Here is a 25,545-nt window from a genome sequence, read left to right on the forward strand (position 1 = left end):
ATGAGTTCAGCTGAAGAAACTGAAAATATTGAAACATTTTTTCATTACCAGTATTCATTTGTAATTTCAAAGGTAAGATATGTAATACTTACAAATATATATTGTATTCAATCTTTAAAAAAAATCCTTCCTTTGTGTAACATTTCAATGGATTGAGCCTTGAGTTAGGGCTGTAAATCATTATGGTTCTTGTGACTGGTAGTAAATTCCCAGCCTTTTCCATGGCAGTTGTTAAGCAAATGCCACAGTCATTAAGTCAATGCTTTGATCATTAAATGAATATCCTAATCATTAAACAAGCCAATTCAATTGAATGGGTATTATATTACCTGAAATTGGAAAGAGCATCACAAATAATACTCATTACCCCATTTATTCAATGGATTGTAGACCTGATAATATTTGCCACTCATGAGAAAATTGCCTATATATGTAGACTTTCCATGGAGAACTGTAATGAAATATGGTACTCATTTATAGAAAATATAATAAAATGATAGTCATATAAATGAATAATAAGTATATACATAATTGCATATTATTTGCATTATAGAAGAATGTATAGAATTGTAACTGTTTACTATTTTAATGAAACAAACCACATAATTTTTTGGGGTCATACTTCTTTTTCAACAAAATTTTCTTTTTTCTTTTCTTTTCTTTTCTTTTCTTTTCTTTTCTTTTCTCTCCTCTCCTCTCCTCTCCTCTCCTCTCCTCTCCTCTCCTCTCCTCTCCTCTCCTCTCCTCTCCTCTCTCCTCTCCTCTCCTCTTTCTGGCAGAGTATGTATCTCCATAATTGTTGTCTTTGTGCTTTTCTCCTTTTCTTCCTCTTTTTTTGTTATTAATTAGAAAGCAATAAATAATAAATAAAAAAATACAATTCCTGAAAGGGTTCTTTTTAAAAAAAATACAAATGTGGCTCCTTTCAGCTGTTTCCCCCAACAAATACACTAAACAAACCAAGCTCTCTAGAGAGATATAATTTAACTAGCTACCATTTGTGTTATAATATTTATTAATTATTTAATTAATAAATATTATAAGGTTATCCATGGTTTCGGAGTGGAATACCATCTGTACGCTGATGATACTCAGCAGTACATTTCCACCCCGAACCACCCCGACGAAGCCGTCGAGGTGATGGGCCCGTGTCTTGAAGCCGTGTGGGTCTGGATGGGGAGGAACAGGCTCCAGCTCAGCCCCTCCAAGACAGAGTGGCTGTGGGTTCCGGCATCCCAGCTTACGCCATCGCTGACTGTTGGGGGTGAAGTATTGGCCCCCAGGGGAAGGGTGTGAAACTTGGGCGTTCTCCTGGACGATCGACTGTCTTTAGAAGAACATTTGACGGCCGTCGCCGGGGAGCATTTTATCAGGTTCACCTGATTCGCCAGTTGCACCCCTTCCTTGACCGGGACTCCTTACGCACAGTCACTCACGCCCTCGTTACTTCCCGCCTGGACAATGCTCTTTACATGGGGCTCCCCTTGAAGAGCACCAGGAGGCTCCAGCTCATCCAGAATGCGGCTGCGCAGGTGATAGAGGGAGCACTGCGTTGCTCCCATATAACACCTATCCTGCGCGGCCTGCACTGCCTACCGGTAGCCTTCCAGATGCAATTCAAGGTGTTGGTTACCACCTTTAAAGCGCTCCATGGCTTAGGACCGGGTTATTTACGAGACCGCCTTCTGCCACCGATAGCCTTCCAACAACTTGTGCGCTCACACAGAGTGGGCCTCCTCAGGGTGCCGTCGACCAAACAATGTCGGTTGGCGGCCCCCAGGGGGAGGGCCTTCACTGTGGCAGCACCGGCCCTTTGGAATGAGCTGCCTCCGGGGTTACACCAACTCCCCGACCTCTGGACCTTCAAACGTGAACTGAAGACTTTATTATTTCATCGTGCGGGACTAGCCTAAGTATAATTTTAATTGTAATTTTAAATGGATTTTATGTCGGTCTTTGACCGTTTTAGTTGATCTGGCCATTAAATATTTGGTTTTAATTTGTTTTTAAAATTTTTATTTGTATTTGGTGTTTTTAATATGGCTGTAAACACCCTGAGTCCTTCGGGAGAAGGGCGGTATAGAAATTAAATTATAAATAAAATAAATAAATAAAATAAAATTAATTAAATTATATGCCATCCGTCTTGCTCTCAGGAAACATTCTAGCTGAGTGGATGAGTGGATGTGGTTTTACTGGCTCCCTCTACAAGTCCATACCTTCTATTCCTCATCAAGAAGGATACAGTATTAGTTGTCATATATAATCATGCTCCAAAGTACATGGTTCTCTGGAGTCCAAATATGATTCTCTGTATAATCTGGCATATTAAAAAGCTTAAATCTGTACTATACCTTCTCCTTTTGTAAATGTTGTGTATTTCTTTCCAGATCATATTTACCGCAAGTGAGTTGGGCGTCTTTGATCTGCTGAGGGAGTCGGGGGAACTTCTATCATCTTTGACTGTGGCCGAGCGCTTGAACACCAGTCTTACTGGGATGCAGACACTGCTGCGGGCCTGTGTGGTATTAAAGGTCCTGAAAGTGGAATGGAAGGATGGCAAAGGTGATCCTGTTAACAGGAGGAAGCAGTTACAATTGTTTTAAAATGATCACATAGCATTCTTTTCCCAAAATTTAGCACTTTCTGATCATTTTCTCTCTCATTCTTCTTTTTTGATTTAGTCATTGTAAAGTAATTATCCATAGCTAATGAGTTTTGCTTACTAATTTATTTTGTTATAAATGCTATATGCAGAGAACTCAGCCAGTCTGCCAGCCTGTGACTTATTTCAACATTGTCAACAGCCGTTTTTGGAATGCCAGATCAAATGTTTTGGGTTTCATGACTGAAATAAACTGGAATAAACTGAAACTACAGTTCACTTACTGAACTTTGTGCTTTGCTCATCTCAAAAGTATAAGGAATTCGGAAATAGTGTTTTGAAGCACTTTATAATATGCTTTCATTTTCAGACCTTTATGGAAACACAGAGTTTGCTGATCTCTTTCTGGCTAAATCAAGTCCCAAGTCTCAGTATTATTCCATGAAGCTCTCTTCTGAACACGCATATCCATCATTGCGATACTTGCCTGAGATTGTGAGGTAAGGAGAGAGTTTGGTTGAGTAAAAATCTTTTCACCAAGGGCAATTTAGTGACCAGTCTTCTTTTCTCACAAGGATCAGGAACTTGAGTCCTCACTTAGGGATTGCTGTTATATTTTCCTGATTATTCACTTGTTTATTGTAGAATCATCATTGCTCAATACAACATCTCTTCGCAAGTTGACTTTTGCCTGTTTTCTCAGCTGTCTCTCTTGAGATCAAGGAACTAATAATCCCTGCATAGATAAATTTCTTGAAGTACTATTCTGTGCTGTACAAGAGATGAAGTTTCAACACATGGTAGTGAGCTGATAACCCACACCCATTTCCATTTAGACTTTCCAGTGGTGCATGTTGCAAATTCCTTTAATGAAAATTTTATTCTTGAGAAATGTTTCTGGAAAATATGTCTCCACGCATGCACAAGCATGCTTGCACACACATACATACAATGCTAACTTGTAAAAGGGTGCATCGAAACTTTTAATGTGATTTAAAACTTCGAATTGTTTCAGCATTTCTATTTAAAAATATACTTTGAATATGAAAACAAACCCCATTTGACTTCAAAACCCAAAAATCATAGTTTAATGATCAATGTGAAAAAAATTCTTCAAAAGATAATCTGTTCTCTACTACCCAAGAAGAAAACAATCTTGGTTAAAGGAATTTGTTTGGTCATCATACTATTTAATAATAATAAAAACACACAGTGAAACAAAATGGACATCAAGATCTTAGCTCAATTTACTCTTTTTCCAGCTGTCCATTACTATTTAGAGTCTGTGGTATTTTTGGAGTAACTGCAAGTTATATTATTTGCTATTTGAAAACAAGCACTATTTGAGGCAGAATATAATAGAATAACGTAGAAGAATATAATAACTAATGTCATTTATTTTACTTTTAATTCTTTGAAAAAAAACAACAACTCTGCTACAGGGATGGAAACATTGAGATTCTGTCCAAACATGGCATTTCTCCAAAAGATTTTTATGAATCTCTGTACAGGTAAAACTAGCATTTTTATGATTTTCCTATATAAAGATTGGATGGTAAATAGCCATTTTCCTTTGTTTTTCTTAACCTAATTTTTGCAACCCTGCAAATATTTTCATAAGACCAAAAGACTAAATTAGCAATACTACTCACCTACAATGATTTTGGCCAATGTGTCACAAGCAGAATAAAAACTCAGGTTTGTTCTTATTGCTCACATTATTTCATCCAACCTATAGTCAAAACTTGGGGACTAGGTTGTGAACAACATCATCAAGCAATTTATCAATTATGAAAATTGAGGAAGAATGGATTGTTTGCAAGAAGACAAAGAAGTGAAGAGAGGAATTTTTTTCCTCTGTATCTTCTGCTTATTTCCTGTATCTTCTGCTTATTTCCTGTATCTTATTTCCTGAGCTTTGCATAAAGTTGTTTACCATGAAAAGGAATAATATTAGAAGTAGCTATGTTTGGATTGTGGTAAAGCATGAATACCATACATACTGCCCATGTCTTTTCTGTCTTATGATTTTTTTTTCAAGTTTTCAATCTTTCTTTTCTGGCATTGCCATCTAAAAACCTTTCTTACTGAACAAGAATTAATTTTCAAAAGGGACATCTGGAATCTACAACTAGAGCTAGGTCAGGGGTAGTCAACCTTTTTATACCTACCGCCCACTTTTGTATCTCTGTTAGTAGTAAAATTTTCTCACCGCCCACCGGTTCCATAGTAATGTGCCATGTATCGTCATCTGAGCATGCCTCTCGCGCATTGTGGATTGGGTTTTTGGGGGGGGCACTTGCTACCAGCTCTGCTTGTCTGTTATAGCTGGGTGGTGTGGGGGAAGATGCCCGAGCTATTCTGGGATGAGGCTGTTTTGTTTGCGGTCACACTATAGCGCCATTTAGTTTCACTTACGTAATGTGAACTAAACTTATGCGCGGGCGATACAAATAGTATATTTTCAGAAATTTAAATTGTCACAGGGAATTTTATGAAAACCTAATGAAAATGTTTTTAAATAATGCTATGAATTTTTTTTAAAAAGTCAATTAAAATTTAAAAAAGGAAAGTGCTTCAGTATCAGACAAAACCCCTACCGCTCACCATGAAAGCTGGAACGCCCACTAGTGGGCGGTAGGGACCAGGTTGACTACTACTGAGCTAGGTTAACTACATCTCAATTGCTAGAATGTGCAGTATAGGAACAAAGATGCTTTCATTCATTATCCAGAGAGCCTCCCAAACCCTTCTCCTGTCTTTTCCGTTGCTCAATTGACTATAAGAATTTTGGACTATTTTTTTTACAGTTTATTTATATATTTTCACATTACATACATAGGTGCTTAGTGAACAGTGTATTGTCTGGATCATTTTATTTATATACAGTATAATAATACTTTTCTAGCTTCTAATTTCTACCTCTACTATCCAACCATTTGTAAAACAAGTCCCATGTTCAAAAATATTCTGTGTCTTCTTTTGCTTTTCTTTTTAGTGTCAATCTATCCATTTCTGCACAGCCTAAAACTTTTTAAAATTACATCTTCTTATGTAAGTGTTTCCTCATTTTTCCAGTACTGTGCAAATACAATTTTTGCTGCTGTTAAAACACATAATATTAAGTAAAGTATTCCCTTTATCATACTTTTCTGTATTATGCCTAACAAAAATATTTCTGGTTTATAATCTATGTGTTGCTTTAACACTTTTTCTAATCGTGTATGTATTTTTGTCCAATATTTCTTTGCTTTTACACATGTCCACCACATATGATAATACATACCCGGTGTTTGGTTGCATTTCCAACGTCTTGCGGACATATTTTAAAACATCTTTGCTAATCTGGCCAGTGGTAAATGCCACCTATCAAACATTTTATATAAATGTTCCTTATATGTAGTTGCCATTGTCAACTTACAATTTCTTTCCCAAAGTTTTTGCCATTTGTCTAATTCTATAGTATATCCAAAAATTTTTGCCCATACTATCATTGTCTCTTTTACCTGTTCATCTTCCTTTTTCAAGCTTAGCAGAAAATTATACATTTTCTTTAGCATCTTTTCATCTATCCCTAACATCAGGGGTAGGGTCTACTTACCTTTACTAATGGTTTGCAATGGGACTGTGCTTGCGCGCTCACTTCTGTGCATGCGCAAAAGCTTCCTGATGACATCCTAGTTGGTGGGCGGAGCCTCCTGCTGGTTTTACTGTCCGAACCAGGGGCAACCCACCACTGCCTAACATAGTTTGAATAAATATTGTAAGCTATTTATAGAAACCATAGTTCTTAATATCTTTCTCATATCTTGATTGTATTTGCATATGTGGCCACCATGATAAATCCACACCTTGATTCTGCAACTCTTGTTTGGTTTTAAATTCCCCTTTCACATTTAAAATATCTTTAAGATTTTTTTCCAGATTTACTACATATGGATAAATAAATGCTTCCATTGTTGAGAGCCAAACTGGAATTTTCATGTAAATTTTTGCTTTCACCTTTTCCCATATTGAAAATAGAGCATTTCTTATATAATGTCTTTGAAAATACCTCTGGGTTTTGCTTTTATCATATATTAAAAAGGATGCCATCTAATAGGAGATTGTGGCCTTCTAAAAAAAAGTAATCTTCTGTGTCTAAGAGTTATCCAATCTCTCACCCATGTTAATACAGCTACTTGATAATAAAGTTCCCAATCTGGTAGCCCAAAGCCCCCATTATTTTTAGATTCTTGCAACATTTTCAATCTTATTCTTGCTTTTTTCCCTTGCCAAATGTATTTCAAAATTATTGTATTTAGTTCATCAAAGTATTTTTTCCCTATGTTTGGAATAAAAAAAGTAACTTTGGTAAAATATTCATTTTTTTAGTTGCAATTCTTCCTACCATTGCTGGCTGCAAATTTTTCCATTTATCCAAGTCTATTTAAATTTATTGTAGCAGTCTTGTATAATTATCTTTTCAATTGATACACGTCTTGCTGTATTCTAAAGCACATATCCTGAAGCACAGCTGATCCTGAAGCACATATTGATATATTTAGTAGTTCTGGCCAGGAATTGTTCAGGGTATGAAGTGAGCATATAGAGAATAATTGGGAATAATTCACGTAGGTGCATATGGACTAATAACGCCATCACATTCAGTTCAGATGTTTAATAACCTGCTTTTTAAAAATCAGATAATTAACACAAAAGCCTGCAGAAACCATGGCCACATAATGAAAAGTATAATTCCAGCTTTATAATCAGATGTTAATCAAATTGTATTTCATTTAGTTGTATGTCTGCTGATTATCTGCCAGTGCAAATTTTAATTCTAGATCAAACGAAGGTGCTGAAAGCCTTTTCAGGCATACAAATGAGATTTGGACTCTGCATGGAAAAGAAGTTGTATCTTCATTTGACCTTTCTGGTTTTCAGCTCATTTATAACCTAGATGGTAAGTGCTAGAAGGTCTTCATTATGCTCCGTATTTGCAATTTAATGTGATATGGTACTCAGGTACTCAAAACATGTTATCTCCTGATTGTAAAAGGTAGAGTGAAGGATTCTATCCTGTGTTTTCCCTCTCCTAGAATTTAAACATTGATTGTAAATATCAATTTTAAAATGAATTATCTTATCACTGTTATCATGATCCACGAAAGAACTTCATGTTGAGGTTAAAGGGAGCAGGCTAGAAACTGGAAAACCAAGAGTTGTCATCCAGCCTCAGGCAGAAACCCATCTGGGTGACCTTGGGCCAGTTATTTTCTCAGTTCTAGGAAGAGACTATAGCAAATCAGTTCTGAAATCTTGACAAGAAAACAGGAGGAACTTGTCAGAATGGAATGGAAAAAACGTAACTTATAAAACAGATACATTGCATAGAACTGTAAGCAATAGTGGAACAGAGAAGATTGGATTAATTCAGATTTTATTACAGACACTTAGAATAAAAGTAAGATCTTTAGTTTTGAGACAGTAATGTAATCAGAGAAGAAATGATGCAAAGAATCACTGGATGAGAGTGGAATAAAAATAATATCTAATAGGATATATTTTAAAATAAATAAACTCCTTAGAGATAGTAAAAAAGTAGTGACAAAAATGTAACAGTGTAGGACAATGAATGAGACAACATATTTTAATGAATATATTTGTGTTTTTTTTGTTTTTTTAAATTTGCATTTATATCCCGCCCTTCTCCGAAGACTCAGGGCGGCTTACACTATGTCAAGCAATAGTCTTCATCCATTTGTATATTATATACAAAGTCAACTTATTGCCCCCAACAATCTGGGTCCTCATTTTACCTACCTTATAGAGGATGGAAGGCTGAGTCAACCTTGGGCCTGGTGGGACTTGAACCTGCAGTAATTGCAAGCAGCTGCTGTTAATAACAGACTGTCTTACCAGTCTGAGCCACCAGAGGCCCATTATTGTTTAAATCACAATATGTACCTGCTTAGCCCAGCTACAGAAAAGGTAAAGTTATGGAGATAAATAAATGTTATAGTAAATCAATACAAATGTTGACATACAGGATATTTTTCTTAAATCCTTTTTTTTGTATTTGGTTTTCTTCAAGGACACAGTGTTGGCTTAGCCAAAGAATTAATTTCAAAGTATCCAAATTGTACTGTGAAAGTTTTTGACCTTCCTGAAATTGTGGAAAAATCAAAAAAATATAATGCATTTTCAGATGATTCCCAGATCTCTTTCCATGAAGGTAATATATGTTTTGAATCAATATATTTGCCATTTTAAGAAGCACTACTGAAAGAAGCTAGTAGTATTGTAAAGACAAACTTTATAAAAGGGAGAATCAATTCTTTTTCCAAGATGATAATAGGCTTTGACAGATAATAGGCTTTTAACTTTGTTAAAAGGATTATTCTTTTTACAGGCGATTGTTTCAAAGATCCAATTCCTGAAGCAGATCTATACATATTATCAAAAGCCATGTATAATTGGAGTGATGAAAAGTGCATCCAGATGCTAACAAAATTATTCATGGCTTGTAAACCAGGTAGGCATATTTACATTTCTAGAAAGAGAAAAATTGCCATTTGTGAATGGGAAGAAAAGCAAGCCAAGCAGGCCCTCCATAGCAGTTTTATGTGCTAACAACAAACTTTGGCAATATACAAGTACTGTGGTTCAAAATTTTGATTGTAAGTGGTTGCAGTCATTAAGCTATACATCATATGACTTCTTTGCTCAAAAGCTACAATTCCCTTCTCCTAGTTGTGGTTGTTAAGCAATTGTAGGGGTCATTAAACAGACTGAAAAACTGCCTGCAGAAAGAAGGCAATCTACTCTCTTCCATGCACTGGGCTGGAGAAAGGAAGCTAGGATCCTAAAGGTCTATGATGAGATAATGGGTCTATAATGGGTCACATTCACAGGAAAAAGTGGATGTGTTCTAGAGATGTAAGAGACAATGCTTTCAGATAGTTTGGGTAAGAGAAAGAGGGTGAAGACAGCTGTGAAGACTGTATGTGGTTATAAAGTATGTAATTGATCTGCTTCATTTTGGCAAGATTCTGTCTATAGGTATAGAAAGAATCTTGTAGACATAAAGAATTCTTCTTGTGTTTCTTATGTTTTGGAATCTGACAGAATTTTATTTCTTTGGCCCATAGCAGGCCTTTCCCTACCCTTTATGCATGGAAAGGAGCCAATGTGCAGGGCCAGAGAAAGGAAGCTCGGCTCTTCAGGATTGAAGTTTCCTTTCTCCAGCCCATGCAATAATTCCCTCTGCTCCATGTGCTAGCCTTTTTACACTTCAGAAACATCATGATTGTTAGCTGTTCAACTCCACCTGGCAATGGCTTGGGATAGCTATCAATAGCTGCAATTGTAGCTGCAAAAAAGCAATTGTAATAGGTGAGGGCACTTGAGGCAGGAAGAAGGCCTGGGCCTTCTGGATGTGATGCAATGGTGAGAGGTAGGGAGGAACAGGCTGAGGCGTCCTGGGCTATGGCAGCTTTGTATGTGCTGGAGGGCTAGGTGGGCAACTGGGATGGTCGGGACAGATAAATAGGTGGGAAGGAGTTGTCTCTATGGTGTGTTTGTGGATGCACTGCTAAGTGCCCAAATTTTGATCATATGAGCAAAGGGGCACTGCACCAGTTGTAACTTCAGGGATCATATTTCCCATTTTAGCAGTGGTTTGCTCTCCAAGCTTGTTTTTTTTTTTTATTCAAAAAGTTTTTATTAGTCAAAAAAGGTTTATACAAATACATATCAGGTATGGTAAATTTTCATTTTTCTTATCTAAAATAAGAATTTTACTCAAATTTTTTAACACATACAACAGCCATAAGGCAAGCAGGTGACACGAAGTAGCTAAGTTTGCAAATTTTAAATACGTAATAAAGAAGAGTCAAGAATAATCAGAATATCGTACAAAAGAGAATAAGGAAAACCAACACAATCCCAAATATCTTTATCACTTCCTAGTTTTGGATCTCAGAACTCTGGGTTCAGCCTGACCCAACTCCAGGGCGCAACAGCGGCAGCCGCTCAGCCCCATGATCTATAACCTCCCTTCTTCAATTCCTGGGTCATCTGATTCCAGGAAGGCTTTGTGTTCCTCCACATAGGCCGTAGCCTCCACAATTGTACTGATTTTTTCGTAATGCCCTCCCGGAAAATCATCAATCCCTCTGGCATCAGCCATCTGAAGCCACTCCTTCTGGTACAATTTGCTTGACAAAAATAATATTTCTTTCTTTTTCACGTACCTGTCTGGGAATCTGCCTCAGAATGGCTATCTCCCTGCCCCTGTAAATCAGTGCCCCACTCCTATGTTTTCTAAAAATTTCATCTCTCGTCTCTCTTCTCACAAATTTGGCATGAACCTCTCTGGGAACTGCATGCGTGCGTGCATATTGCGAATTAACTCTATAAACTCGATCCACATCCCAATTCATGAAATCAACACCTCTCCCAAGAAATTCTCCCAACAATTTAGTCACAACATCTCTCAAGTCTTCTTGGTCCACTTCTTCCAAATTTTGAAACCTAAGGAAATAAGACATTTTATCCATCTGTGGTCAAGCACAGCATTGCCTGTCGTCTCCTCTCTTTTCTGCACTGCCCGCATATCACCCTCCAAACCTTCCACTTTCTGCTTGTTTTCTGCTGAGACTTGTTGAGTATCCTTTAAATCCTTTTGGATAGTCACAATTTCTGCTCTTATTTCCGTTGGCCTCTTTGCAAATCATCCAATTTCTTGTCCATATTAGATAACTTTTCCAAAATTCTCTCCATCTCTCCAGCAGTTGGTCTCTGACCTTTTGCCATTGAAAAAAAATACAAAATCCTCAGGCAGGCACAGTATCCTTGTAATTTCCTCCGGATCCACCAGGGGCACTCACAGGAGCAACGAGTCCAGAGTACAGTTAGTCAACCAGGAAGCCGAAGGAAGTGATGTCATCAAAATTCTCATAGTGAAGGCGGAAGCTGGGCGCCACCACTGTTCCCCAGAAGGAGGGGCCTCAAACCTTCCCTCCTAAATTTCTCCATCACCTCTTCTCTCCAGAGCTCCACAAAACCGGTAATCTTCTTATTTTAAGTTCTCCTCTCTCCAGAATAACTCGTGCTCCTTCCAACCGCAGGGGAGAAAACCCCCGCACTCCGGGCACTCCACTCACGTTTACCGATATTCCCTTCCTTCTCCTCCTCAATTCTTCTCCGTGCCCTGTTCACCACCAGGCTGCTGCAGTTATAAATCCAATGCCCGGTGTCACGGGCACAGCGGCAAGCGGCGACCAAAATAATGGCCGCGGCCTGTGGCCTTCGAACCCCGCCAAGCCTAGGACGCGCCAGCATCGGTCCCCACAGTCCTGTATATCGGCTGGGAGACCCCTGGCGAGCCGTCCGTACGGCAGGTGTCCTTTTCGGAACACCTGGCCCCTGAGGGCCTCGGCGGCGGCCGGATTCGGGCGCTGGAGGCAGGAGAAACCTTCCAGACGTCCGTTGCCGCTGGATACCGGAAGTCGTCTCTCTCCAAGCTTGTTTTAATTTAGTTTCTGAACGTTTTGTTACCAGACTAGGTAACATCATCCCTTTATTATTAAACTGATTATTAAACATAATTCCCTTTGTTTAGCACCATTGTAGTTTTGGACAGTCACTGAATGTGCTGGTCATAAATTGAGGAATACTTATAGTGGGGAAGAAATAATGTTGATTCTAGACTGTCTTGTCAAAATAGGTGGTGGCAGATTTGGAGCTAGAAAGGTGGATGCTTTCTACTTAATAAATTAGAAATGGATCCATTTGCACATAAAATATGTGCTATAATAGTTTTCTCTAAATTTATAATCTCCTGGAGACAAACTTGACATTTTTAAAGCACAGACAATATTTCTTAGCTATTAAATCTGAACTCTGAGAAGATATTTTATAATTACATTTTGGGTCACATTCTCTAACCAATACTGAATCATGAATCAGTATACTGTGGAAACCACTTCCTCCCATAGGTGGCTAAACCCAGTGGTAGGTTGCTACCAGTTCGCCGCGGATTGGGCGAACTGGTAGCGGCAGTGGCCGGAGGGTCTGCCCACCCGCCTGGATGCTTCTGTGCATGTGCAGAAGCATCACACGTGTATGCAAGCGCATGCGCTCCCACAAGTGAACCGGTAGCAACGGGATTTGAAACCCACTACTGGCCTAAATCCCCTATATAAGTTCAGTTGAGAAAAGATTGCTTAGAATTTCCATGATGAAGTATAAGCAGAGTGTCAGAAGCAGTCCTGAGTTAAGTGGGCTAAGATAATATGTGTTATGAGTTAGACCAGTGGTTCTCAACCTTTGTAGTGCTGTGACCCCTTTAATACAATTCCCCATGATGTGGCAACCCCAACTGTAAAATTATTTTCATTTTGAATTTATCGCACCTGAAGCTGTATTGGCTAGCGATCTGAACTGCTTGTGATTGCCTTGAGGACGGAGGCATTAAAGTGGAGAATCCTCCCCTATTAAGTTTATCGCGCCTGAAGCCAGATTAGGCTAGTGATTGGGAGTGATTGCAGCTGGCTTGAGAGGGAGACATCAGAGCAAAGATTTCTCTCTTTTTTAATTCATCATGCCTGAAACCGAATTCGGCTAGCGATTTGAAGAGCCTGCAGCTGGCTTGTGGAGTCAACCATTGGAGCGCGATTCTTCGACTTGCAAGTATACTTCCCATATTTCCAATGGTCTTAGGCGACCCCTGGCAAATCGTCATTCAACCCCCAACGCGACCCACAGGTTGAGAACTGCTGAGTTAGACAATAGTGAAGGAGCTGCGGCTTGGCAAAACATTGCAATATTTTTCAGGACCCAAGGAGGTTAAAATAGATCATGGACTTAGCCTAGGAAAAAGAGCCCAAAACAATGTTGTTAGAAGAGGGAAAAAGTTGTGGGAGAAAGGTCACAGTCTCAGCAATGAAAATGAGGTGATAAGAAAACCACTCCTTTTCTAAGCAACTTGTTCCTGAATTAACCAAATTACTTTTGCAACAGGTGGTGGAGTTTTAGTGGCGGAACCAATCGTTGATGAAGAAATATCGGGGTCTCTTTCTGCTCATTTGTTCTCCGTTTTAATGTTGCTTTGCGAAGAAGGAAAACAACGGAAAGCATCAGAGCAGCATACGCTCTTCAACACAGCTGGCTTTAAAGATGTTCAGTTCAAGAAAGTAAATTTCTTTGATGTCAATTCGGCCAGAAAATAATATGCAGCTTGCTTTAGTCCTACTAAGCGTTAAAGTAAAATTCCAGTAATAAAATTGCTTTTACCATTGATTTTAACCTGCGAGTTTATAGATATATCAATTTACTATAGTAACCCTATTATCTACCTACTAGCCCTACTTTGTACATACTTTGAAGGAAGGTAGGACTTTCACAGCAGATGTCATGTATGTTTGTCAGACCTACAAGGTAGACCAGATCAGAAAACTGATTCCATAGGCACATGAGAATTACTTTTTATTATAGTAAAAGAATCTTATAAGACTGTTGGTGTTTTACCTTCTCTCGCTAATGCCCCATTTCTTCAAGGAGAAATCAGACCAAGTCTCATTTCCCAAGGCTAAAGGGATGCTTCTGCTCTTGATATTTTTGTAACAGATGAATATAGGTAAGCCTCAACTTGCAACCATTCATTTAGTCACCATTTGAAGTTACAACACCACTGAAAAAAGTGACTTATGACAGTTTTTCATACTTACCACAGCATTTCCAGTCATGTGATAAAAATTCACACGAATTGCTTGACAATTGATTCATATGACCACACTTGGAATACTGCATCCAGGTTTGGTTGCCATAATGTAAAAAAGATGTTGAGACTCTAAAAAGAGTGCAAAGAACAGCAACAAAGATGATTAAGGTACTGGAGGTTAAAACACATAAAGAATGGTTCAGGGGCGGGTTCTAATTTTTTTTGCTACTGGTTCTGTGGGCGTGGCTTATTTTGTGGGCATGGCTTGATGGTCATGTGACAGTGGATGTGGCTTGATAGTCATATGACTGGGTAGGCGTGGACAACTCAATGTCTCTCATGTCAAGGGGTACCTCGCCTGGCCCCTCCCCTCCCAGCCATTCCTTGTCACACCCAGCCTCAACGTATTTATAGTTCTGCAAAAATGTTGTTCACCTTTTTGCAACTTTATTATATACATACTATAGATCAGGGGTCTCCAAACTTGGCCACTTCAACTCCCAGAATTCCTCAGCCAGCTTTGCTGTCTTAAAGTCTTAAAGTGGCCAAGGTTAGAGACCTCTGCTATAGATGCACTTTCATGGACCACTGAAAGGAGGAAATGGCTCACATGCTTTGCCTAAGAGTGATAGGCAACGGGTTTTAAGGGGCTACTACAAAGAAGGGGGGAGGAAGTATTTTCCAAAGCACCAGAAGGCAAAACAAGAAGCAATGGATGAAAACTCAACAAAGAGAGAAGCAACCTAAAATTAAGGACAAACTTCCTGACAGTGTGAATCTATATAGGTTTCAGTCATAATTTCAATATAAAATAGCCATTCATGTAATACAACCTGCATATTGTTCAAAACAATCATTATGGCTGATGTTTAACAGCAAGCCTAAAATGCCCATTCCCTCCCCACTCCAGGGGAAGGTTACTTTAAAATCCCATTTTCTCCCCACCTCATTAATCTGTTCTGGGAAGGAATCAAACTTCCCCACTTCATTTTCCAAATAAAATATCCCAGATATTTAAGGAATAATCAAGCTGCTAGCAAGGAACCTGCTTAGAATTCCACATTACTGCCAGCTGCATAAAGGAAACTTTGTAAGCAGAAAACAGCTACCGGAAGTTCGGATCCATTTATAAGCAGGCAGAAAACTCATTCAAGACAGGATACTTCACAATGGAAAGCGCCCAAACCTTTTTAGAAACACAAAGTCCATGTTGCACAAACCCCAAAACTTCAAAAACATTGAACCATATAAGAATTCCTCCTCTTATCCAATTTGTTGTTCAGCTGACTCAGAACGGAGCTTCTAGCTGCTCTGTCAATTTAAAACGACAGCGTTTCCGCCTCCTCTTCTTCTTTGCCAAGAGATCTCCTGGCTGAGAAGCAGCCGATCAATTTAAAGGGACAGTGTCTTGTTTTTTTTCCTCTTCTTCGACAAGTGAGTCTTGATTTTTTCCTTCTAGCCGATCAGCTGGGAGTCGGGAGGCAGCAATAGATTGGGGGTGGGGCCAGGCAGAATTTTTACTACCGGTTCTCCGAACTACTCAAAATGTTTACTACCGGTTCTTGCGAACTGGGGAGAACCGGTAGCAACTCACTACTGGAACGGTTGCTGGAATTGGGTATCTCTAGTTAATGAAAAGAAGGCGTAGGAGTGACATGATTGCAGTGTTCCAATATCTCAGGGACAAAGAAGAATCAAGCTAGTCTCCAAATCACCTGAGAGCAGGACAAGAAGCAATGGATAGAAACTAATCAAGGAGAGAAGCAACTTAGAAATAAGAAGAAATTTCCTGACAGTTAGAACAATTAATCAGTGGAACAACTTATGAATGCTCCAATACTGGAAGATTTAAAGAAGAGATTGGACAACAGTTTGTCTGAAATGGTATAGGGTTTCCTGCCTGAGCAGGGGTTGGACTAGAAGACCTCCAAGGTCCCTTCCAAATATTCTATTCTATTCTATTCTATTCTATTCTATTCTATTCTATTCTATTCTATTCTATTCTATTCTATTCTATTCTATTCTATTCTATTCATTTATGACTATTGCAGTGTCCTGTGGCCATGTGATAACCTTTTGCAACCTTCAGGGAAGCAAAGTCAGTAGGGAAGCTAGATTCACTGAATAACCATGTTACTTAACAACTACAGTGATTCACCTACACTATGAGAAGACAGATTGTAGAATGAGACAAAACTCACTTAACAACTGTCTTACTTAGCAACAAAATCTTGGGCTCAATTGTGGTTGTAAGTCAAGGACTGCCCATATTCTTCTCAAAACCATCTCCACAGCTCTCTATAATGCCCCAGATTTTGCTTCAAATCAAGATAGTCACAATTCCCAAGGGTTTGTTCCAAGGCTGTGGCTATCACAAATCAAGTGAAATGTTGGCTATAACAACAGAACAATATTTAGGGATTTCTTTTAGCTAATAATTTCCATCTGCACCCAATACAGCTACAGGGTTTAATTGATCTTGGAATGATGTGCAGTTTAATGAAATTAAATTAAATTCTAATTTATTATTAGAATTAAATTATTAAATTATTAAATTAAATTATTATTAGAATTAAATTCTAATTAAATTAATTAGAAAACTTACAACTCCGTCGACTTTGACGTGACCTGTGTTTAACACACAAAATCATCTATTGCAATATCCTTCCTGTAAAAGACTACTTCAGCTTCAATCGCAATATTACAAGAGCAAAAAATAGATTCAAGCTTAATGTCAACCGCTTCAAACTTGATTGCAGAAAATATGACTTCTGTAACAGAGTTGTTAATGCTTGGAACTCATTACCTGACTCCATAGTCTCTACTCAAAATCCCAAAATCTTCAACCAAAAACTGTCTACTATTGACCTCACCCCATTCCTAAGAGGACTATAAGGGGCATGCATAAGAGCACAAAAGTGCCTACCGTTCCTGTCCTATTGTTCCCTTCATTATCAAATGAATATAGTTGATGCATATTTTTTTACTTATATATATATATATATATATTCTTCAAGATACGTTGTATTATTTATGACAATGTTTGTGTATACTGTTGTGACAAAATGAAATTTAAAAAAATTGTCCACTGCATGATAATATGATGTAATATTATGTCTATCCTGCTATGCTTATATATGCTATAAATTGATGATTTTTTTATGCCACTGGAGCACAATTAATTTCTACAATTGCCTTCACTAATCTTGATCCTCAGGACTTCTTGGAATTTTATTTAGCTCTCCCCTCTTATATTTTCAAGTAGTTGTATGAATGGACAGGCAACAGACTTATAATCTAAATATCCATAAAGTCCACAATAAAATGACCTATAGATCTATGTGGTTTCTGCATTTATTGCTTTGTGTTACTGGGTCTATGAGTATATTCAATAGTTTTGCCCTCAGCTTTTTAAGAAATATCCAAATATCTCATTTATATTCATGGATAAATCCATCCATGGGAAAAAGACCTTAAAATATTTATCTGGGCTGTGATGGGTCAGCAGTTAAAGATGCTAAGCTTTTCAGATGGGAAATTGACAGTCCAGATTTGAGACCTAAGTGTGGCATGATGGGATGAGCTCCTGTTACTTGCCACAGGTGCTGCCCACTAGCAATTTGAAAGAAACAAATGCGAGTAGATAAATAGTACCACTTTGGTGGGAAGGTAACTGCATTCTGTGACCCTTGGTATATAGCTATGCTGATCATATGATTATGGAAATGTATTCAGACAATGCTGGATTCCTCTGCTAAGAAACGGAGATGAACACTGCTCCTTAGTGTTGGACATGCTTGGACAGCGGAAACTTTTATCTTTAGTTTTAAAATATTTAAATCAAATACTGCAAAAAACATGCCACTCACAGATAATTCAATTGTGAAAATGAAAATATGTTAAAATTTTGAGATTCTGCTTACCTGTAGGTGAACTTAACCTTGAGCTTCTACAGGAATAACAAATTACCAGTACTCAGAATGTATTGTGTTCATCCCTTTGAATGGTGTGGGAGTAGGAATGTATTTCCAGAGGAAAAATTGCAGACTACCAGAACCAGGAGCACTATTTAGGTGATCCTGAGGCCACACAAACCTCTAAGTGCTTCAGTGAAGCTCTAAAAGGATGCAAATTATCAGCTGTTTGCAAGGAATATAAATCCTTCCATTCCCCACTACCCTGTCAGAGCTGAAGAAGGTTCCTGGATGAGAAGCAAAATGTCTTCAAAAGAAAAAACAAAGTCCAGTTGCCTCTGAAAAAAGTACCTTTGGGACACTCAGAATGTTTGTGTGTATAATTTTTGGTCTCTGTAGTCTCGTTTGCATGTGGTGTGTATCTCATATTTTTAATAAAGTACAATGTTAGAAAGACCTTACTAGAATCTTAAGAAGTGGCCTTCCTCTATAATAGTCAGAGTTTGATGATCTTTGTCTGGGAAAATCAGTCCCAAAAGGACCATATATACATGGTGGAACTGATACTGCTGAATTTGATACTTGATCCTGATTTCCTTCTTAGTGCAGTCATGATTTATGCTACTTTTCTGTCTATTTTAATGTTTTAATCCACTAAAACCTACTAAGAGTTGCAAGTAAATGTGCAAACTTTGAGATAAAATGATGATAATAATAATAACAACTACAATAAAAAGAATTCAACAATCATAGAAAAAAACCTAATGTATTCAAGAACCAGGATATCAATAGCCATTAATGTTCCTGATTACACAGGAAATTGATAGCACAGAAACTTCATCTTGAATTATACCTGGAAGCTATCTGGCAGCCAGTACAGCTTGCATATCAGTGATAACTTATTAGAATAATGAGAAATCCATTCCACAGATGTAGTAACAGTTTGCCACTCTTACAGCCACAATGTAGGTGTCAGCCTTGGAGGTTGACTTGGAACCATGACAGTAGGTCTTAATAGTAACTCTCACCCTGTCCAGTAGAGTTCATTCCTTATTGACAATTATAGATCTAGCAACAATCTAGATCAGGGATGCAAATTCACGTGTTACAGTGGCATCATGTGACATATCAAGACTTCCCCCCCTTCGCTAAACTGGGCATGGGCATGGCCAGTGCGTGATGCATCCAGCCCATGGGCCAGGAGCTTGACAGCTCTAGATGTCTCCACTCCCATGGTTCAACCATGCAGGAGATCAACAGGGATAAGCCACAGCTCCTTCTGAAACTTATCTGAGGCCATCAATCTCTGGGCACGGATCAATGTAATGGGTCCAGTCTCCCTGTAGTGGGTTGTGGCATTAGAGAATACAAAAGAAATCAGAGCATGATCAGACCATGACAAAGGAAGCTACACAAGCCCAATTTCAAATCACATCACATCATCACTGCTCTGACAGGAATACTAAATCTGCAGTGCCACCAGTCAGGTTATGGATGATATAGAAGAGGCTCATGGAAGCCATGAACTACTGAACCACCTCAAATTCTATTTCTAGAGAAGGCAGATTAAAATCCTCTAAAATTATAGGTCAAGGGAAGTCCATTGTTAATCTGCAGTCAGCACGTAATATTTTGGGCAGCCTCCATTTCCCAAAGAGTAACTCCATCCCCATATTCAAGTCCCTCAATTCCCAGTCCTGAGAATTTGATCCTATAAAATATATTTGATAAACATCCTTATGAGGACATCAAGGTATGGTGAGCATCTGAAGGATCTTCCATTAAGGATGTAACTGGTACATAAGATGAACCTGGGAAAAGGTTCTCCTGCAACAGCTGCCATCTCCTCATTGAGCAGTAGCAGCAAATGCACGAGTAGTCCCATATTGCATATCAGCCCTGAATAGGAAACTGTGGAATTGAGGGGCTTGAATATTGAGGCCAATGCTGGAAATATAGTAAATTGGGGGGAGGGGACAAATAGCCACTCAGTTTTGCTTGCATTGAATGGATCTCTTCTTCCCCATCCAGATGCAAGGCTTTAAGGCACTGGGTTATTAGATTGACAGATTTATTTGCACAGTCTTGAGTTGATAAGTAAAGCTGCATATCATTTACATATTGATAATATAAATTTCTAGCTTTTTTTTCCACTTAGAAGGTTACAAGGTCATAATGCAGTTGATGAGATCAGAAGGCTTCAGGTAAGAAGATAAAGTATTTTGCGTAAAATGTTACTTGACATGAAGGTCCAGTTATGTGTGTTGTCAACATAGTAAACTACATTGTGAGAGAGCCTCTTGCCACAAGAATATTTTAAAAATACTCCAGCCTCTTCTGAAGACATGGAGTTTGCATGCTTTACTTGTGGCTTACCAAGATTGCAGAAAGTATAAAAGCATTGTCTCCAGAGAAGACGCCTTTGGGATTCTTGATTGGAGTCTAAAGGGCAGGTAAAAAGGGATGGTGGCCATCAAAAATAAAATAAAATAAAATATGACAGCATCTCATTGGGGATGAGAAGAAATGAAAAGACCTGAGGAAGGCTAACAAAGTGTTCGGAGATGAACACATAATAATATGACTGAGGAGACAGATTCATAGAATTATTGAGGGAAGAGCCAGGGGAGAGAAAATGCTGTTTATGCTGTCTTGAGGGGAGATTAAGTAGAAAACTAACAATATGAAGAAATAAACGTGGTTGTCAGAACTTTAAAGAGAAAATTCACAGTATCATGGAAAGATTATGTTGCCAGGTCTTTCCTTAGTGCATTAAGTTGCTTCTCTGATATCTCTGATTTTATTTATTCATTAGATTTTTATCCTGCTTGTATTACAAGGAAGTCAAGGTGGTGAACATACATGATACACCGTTCTCCTATGTTCTGCACAACAACAACCCTCTGAGGTGAGTATAAATTACCAGTATGTAGTATAATTTAAATGGGGTCAGATAAACCTGGATGGAATGATTTGTTCATTTTTATTTGGAAGCTCTCTGATCAAAAAATAGTCTGGGCAGTATAAAAAGATAGCGGTTGACCAAGCTACTCTATTCTCTCTTTTCTTCCTTAACTTATTTTTCTTTCTAGTAGGGACAAAGCTGAAGCAGGAGAAAACACAATGTTGTCTAAATGCTTGTAAAATATATATTTTTTGGTAGTAATAGCACAATACTGTGTCCAGGAGGAAATGTTCATGGACCTTGAAAAAGTCAAGATCAACTCATGTTTTTACTTTTTAAAAGTAGGATATCAAAAGACTCTGAAGAATACAATAATTAAGGGTTCATACTGACTTCTTCCTGTTTAATAATTTTATTTGATTTTTTTTTGGCTACATTAATCATTGCTGTTTAGGGTTCTTGGAGAAGGAAAAGGCAACAGCTGGGATTGCAACTGGAGATATTTGATTTCATCTGAAAATAATACTGCATTTTAAATAGTTAAACAGTTTAAAATTTATTTTCTTCCTTTTAATTGGTTAAGCATGTTCTCTCACAATAAAAGTAAGTCTAAATTTTTAAATGAAATAATATTCTGCAGTCCATTTGTAAGACAACATTGCTATATCATCATATTATTATTAATCTGTTTTTAAGCTGTAATATCACTTTCACCCTTCTTCAGAGTTTTGGATCCTTTAACATCTTGTAAAAGCATGTTTGTGCTGTAAATCACTCTCTCCTCTCCAATAAAATCTGCATTCTAATCTCTCTCTAAAGGAAGAAAGTGAGCTTTTTCTAAATTTCTATGACAAAACATGCTTCTAATTTTCAACATGATTCATTTCCTCCTTAAGGAAATTTGATTTTAAAGAACATTTTTAGAATCAATGAGAATGATCCAAATATATTTCCTGTGGTGCTTCTATGAATAGTGGTAATTCTCATTACCATATATTTAATGAAATTTCACTACCCTCTTTTCTTTTGTTTTCTTGTGCTATTTGAAACAATTGCTTTAGGACTTTAGTTATTTTTGCAACTTGGACTTTCTGATTCTGGAAACAACCCATAAATATCCGAAGCTCTGTCCTTGAGAACTGGAGATATTCGATTTAGTATGAAAAGAGCTACTGTAGAACTTCCTAAAAACACAATGAAAACACAAAAACACATAAGAAACTGAAAATATTAAAATATTATTTCATTACCAGCATTCATTTGTAAATTCAAGTAAGATATGTAATACTTTCAAAAAATTATTAGGTATTAAAGCTTACAAAAACATTCTATTTTACATCTTTGTAAAATTTCAGTGGATAAAAAGTGTCAATTAAAAAAATTATTCAGGAATGTATATAATTAATCCTAATATCAAAACTATAATTGAGCCCTGAATTACATAAGTCATTAAGGTTGTATGTCAAGGCATCTGCTGTGACCAGAATCTTTTTCATGGCAGTTAAGCAAACATCACATTTGTTAAGTCAACACTGCAGTTTTAAACAAATGTGTGAGTCATTAAGCAAACCCATTTATTTGAATTGACTTTGTTGTTGTTTTTTGCCAGCCAGAAACTGGCAAAACCATTGCGAATCACAGTCAATCACAGTTGTGGAATGCTGCAAGAGGCCATAAAACTATCCCACTCAACATATATTCACATGACCACAGTGGGACAGCATGATCATTATAATGGCTGGGGTTGCTTTATAGGCTCCAAAGCATCCATTTTGTGGTCATTGTAAGCTTGAAAAGTTGTAAAATGACTAGTCATTAAGAGAGGACCACCTGTAGTAAACCAGACAATATACTGAAGGACCATATAGAAAATAAAAATAAAAATAAATTTTAAAATTTATTTTTAAAATTTATTTTATTTAAAATTAAAATTTAAAAATAAATAAAAAATTTAAAAATAAAATAAAATTTACCATATTTAGATAATGCATTGAAAAAAACTTTATTCACTTCACTGAGGTAATTTAAAAAAATAATTTTTAAAATGACAAGTAATAAAACACCAGCATAAGATGGGTTCCTCCTTGAGTAGTATAAAAGATAAAGTTAAATTTATAGATACTTTGGTACCAAAATTTTGACAAGTATATTAAGAAATATTTGATAATTTTCAAAGGATAATATTGTCTTGAATCAATACCTGGCACATGGAATTTGTCAGTACTAGGTAAATAGATTCTCTGTACCCTTATTATGGTCAAAAGCTTAATACTGCAGTACTGGAAAGATTACAGTATGGCCCATTTATTCATTGGATTGAAGACTTATAGTATTTTCCACTTATGAGAGGATAATGTAAGGATAAATGTAATGAAATAGGAACTTTAAAAAATACAGTAGATTAGTAGTCATATAAATGTATTAAAATCTATGCAGAGTTTAATATTTGGATTCAATAATTTATATAGAATTGTAACTATCTATAGTTATAATGAAATACATGATATAATTTTTTTGGTATTTATTTCACAAAGAAATGTTTTTTCCCCTTTCTTTATTTAACAAAGTATAGAACTCCATCATTACTATTTTTATGTTTTGCTTCTTTTCTTTTCTTTTTTGGCTATCAATTAAAAAGCAATAAATAAAAAGTAAAAAAAAAAAGCTTCCATAGTCCTCAACCATTGAAAGATTGGGGGTTTTTAACGCAAACGTGGCTGCTTCCAGTGGTTTCACCACAAATTACCCAAACCAACCAAGCACTCAAGAGGGAAATAATTTTACTAGTTGCCACAGTGTTGCTGCACTTTTTATTTATTTATAAAATTTATATGCCATTCGTCATGCTGCCAAGCGACTCTGGACTGTTAACTATTCCAGGCTGAGTGCATGTGGTTGGGCAAAGGAATGGATCTATGAGCCCATTTTTTCTCTTGCTCATCAGCAACAGGTACTGCAGATGAGTTTGATTGCCATAATCATGCTTGGTTCCTAGAACATATTGTTCTCTGAAGTGCGAATATGGTTCTCTGTGTGATCTGGAACTCCCAAAAAGGTCCCTTTTTTCTACATCTGCCCATTTCTTTCCAGATCATATTTTACTGCAAGTGAGTTGGGCGTCTTTGATCTGCTGAGAGAGTCAGGAGAACTGATGACCTCTGCAACTGTGGCTGAGCTCTTGAAGACCAGTCTCATGGGGATGCAGATACTGCTGGGGACCTGTGTGGGGTTAAAGGTCCTGAAAGTGGAATGGAAGAAGGGCAAAGGTGATCCTGTTAGCAGGAGGAAGCAGTTACATCTGTTTTAAAAGAACTACACAGCAATCTTTCCATGGAGTTAGCAATTTCTGGCCAATTTTTCTTCATTTTTGTTTTATTCAGTAGTTATACTGTACATAGGTATGAGTTTTTACTGTACATAGTCATGTGTTTTGTTTACTAAGTTGTTACTTTATAAATCTTACGTTTAGAGAACTCAGCCACTTTGTGACTTGATTCAATATCATCAGCAAATCTTGTTAGAATCAAAAATTAAATGTTTTAGGTTTCATTACTGAAATAAACTTAAATGTAATAATTTATAATGAATCTAATGCTTTACGCATATCAAATGTACAGGAAATTCAGTAATGCTGTTTTGAAGCAATTCTCTTACATTATGCTTTCATTTTCAGATCATTATGGAAACACAGAGTTTGCCAATGCTTTTCTGACTAAATCAAGCCCAAAGTCTCAGTATTATACCATGAAGTTTTTTTCAGAATGTGCATATTCATCACTGCGATACTTGCCTGAAGCTGTAAGGTAAGAAGGGATCATTGATGAAATAAAAATCTTTTCACCAGGTGCATATTAGAGACCAGGACACTTTGAGGACTTTCTTTCCCACACAAGTACCTGGGATTTGAGTCCCCACTTGGAAATTGCTGTATCATTTTTATGATTATGCACTAAATCATTCTAAAATAAGCATTATTCAATACAATTTGCCTATTTTTTCAGGTATCTACCCTGAAATCAAATAACTAATAATTTTTGAAGATGTGGATTTATTTAAGCATCATTCTGTGTTGCTTACAAGAGATGGAGTTTCAGCAGATGCAGTGGGGGGTGAACTGATTACACACACATTTCCTTTTGGATTTTCCAGTGGTGCATGTTATTTATTCACTTTATCAAAATTTAATTCTTGCTCAATGTCTTTGGAGAAGATGCCTATACACACATATAGGCATGACTGGACAGACAGATACAAAACTAATTTGTGCAGAGGTGGGTTAAGGTTATTAATCCAGTTAAAATCTTTAAATTGTCTTAGCATTTGACTTTTGACTTCAATTTTGACTTCAATTTTGATGATTGAAGCAAAACTCATTTGATGAAATCTCAAAATTTAGAGAGCCTATCATTCAAAG

General features: G+C 37.2%; 1 protein-coding gene across 1 annotated transcript; it reads left to right on the forward strand.

The window, feature by feature from the left end:
* Positions 1-25,145, forward strand: LOC131199962 (acetylserotonin O-methyltransferase-like). Its single transcript, XM_058186248.1, has 11 exons — positions 1-72; positions 2,391-2,565; positions 2,976-3,105; positions 7,432-7,550; positions 8,682-8,822; positions 9,000-9,122; positions 13,613-13,785; positions 21,067-21,134; positions 24,222-24,397; positions 24,805-24,934; positions 25,133-25,145. The coding sequence occupies exons 1-11, from the start codon at positions 1-3 to the stop codon at positions 25,143-25,145; spliced, it is 1,320 nt and encodes a 439-aa protein (XP_058042231.1).
* Positions 25,146-25,545: the final 400 nt, after the last annotated feature.

Source organism: Ahaetulla prasina, chromosome 5, assembly GCF_028640845.1.
Source record: "Ahaetulla prasina isolate Xishuangbanna chromosome 5, ASM2864084v1, whole genome shotgun sequence".
NCBI lineage: Eukaryota > Metazoa > Chordata > Lepidosauria > Squamata > Colubridae > Ahaetulla > Ahaetulla prasina.

Bases quoted from the DNA above. Each gene is read 5' to 3' on its own strand.
- LOC131199962 (XM_058186248.1), top strand. From the start codon at position 1: ATGAGTTCAGCTGAAGAAACTGAAAATATTGAAACATTTTTTCATTAC. The intron at 2,566-2,975 runs GTGATCCTGTTA...TTTCATTTTCAG, and splicing joins GGAATGGAAGGATGGCAAAG to ACCTTTATGGAAACACAGAG. The intron at 9,123-13,612 runs GTAGGCATATTT...CTTTTGCAACAG, and splicing joins ATTCATGGCTTGTAAACCAG to GTGGTGGAGTTTTAGTGGCG.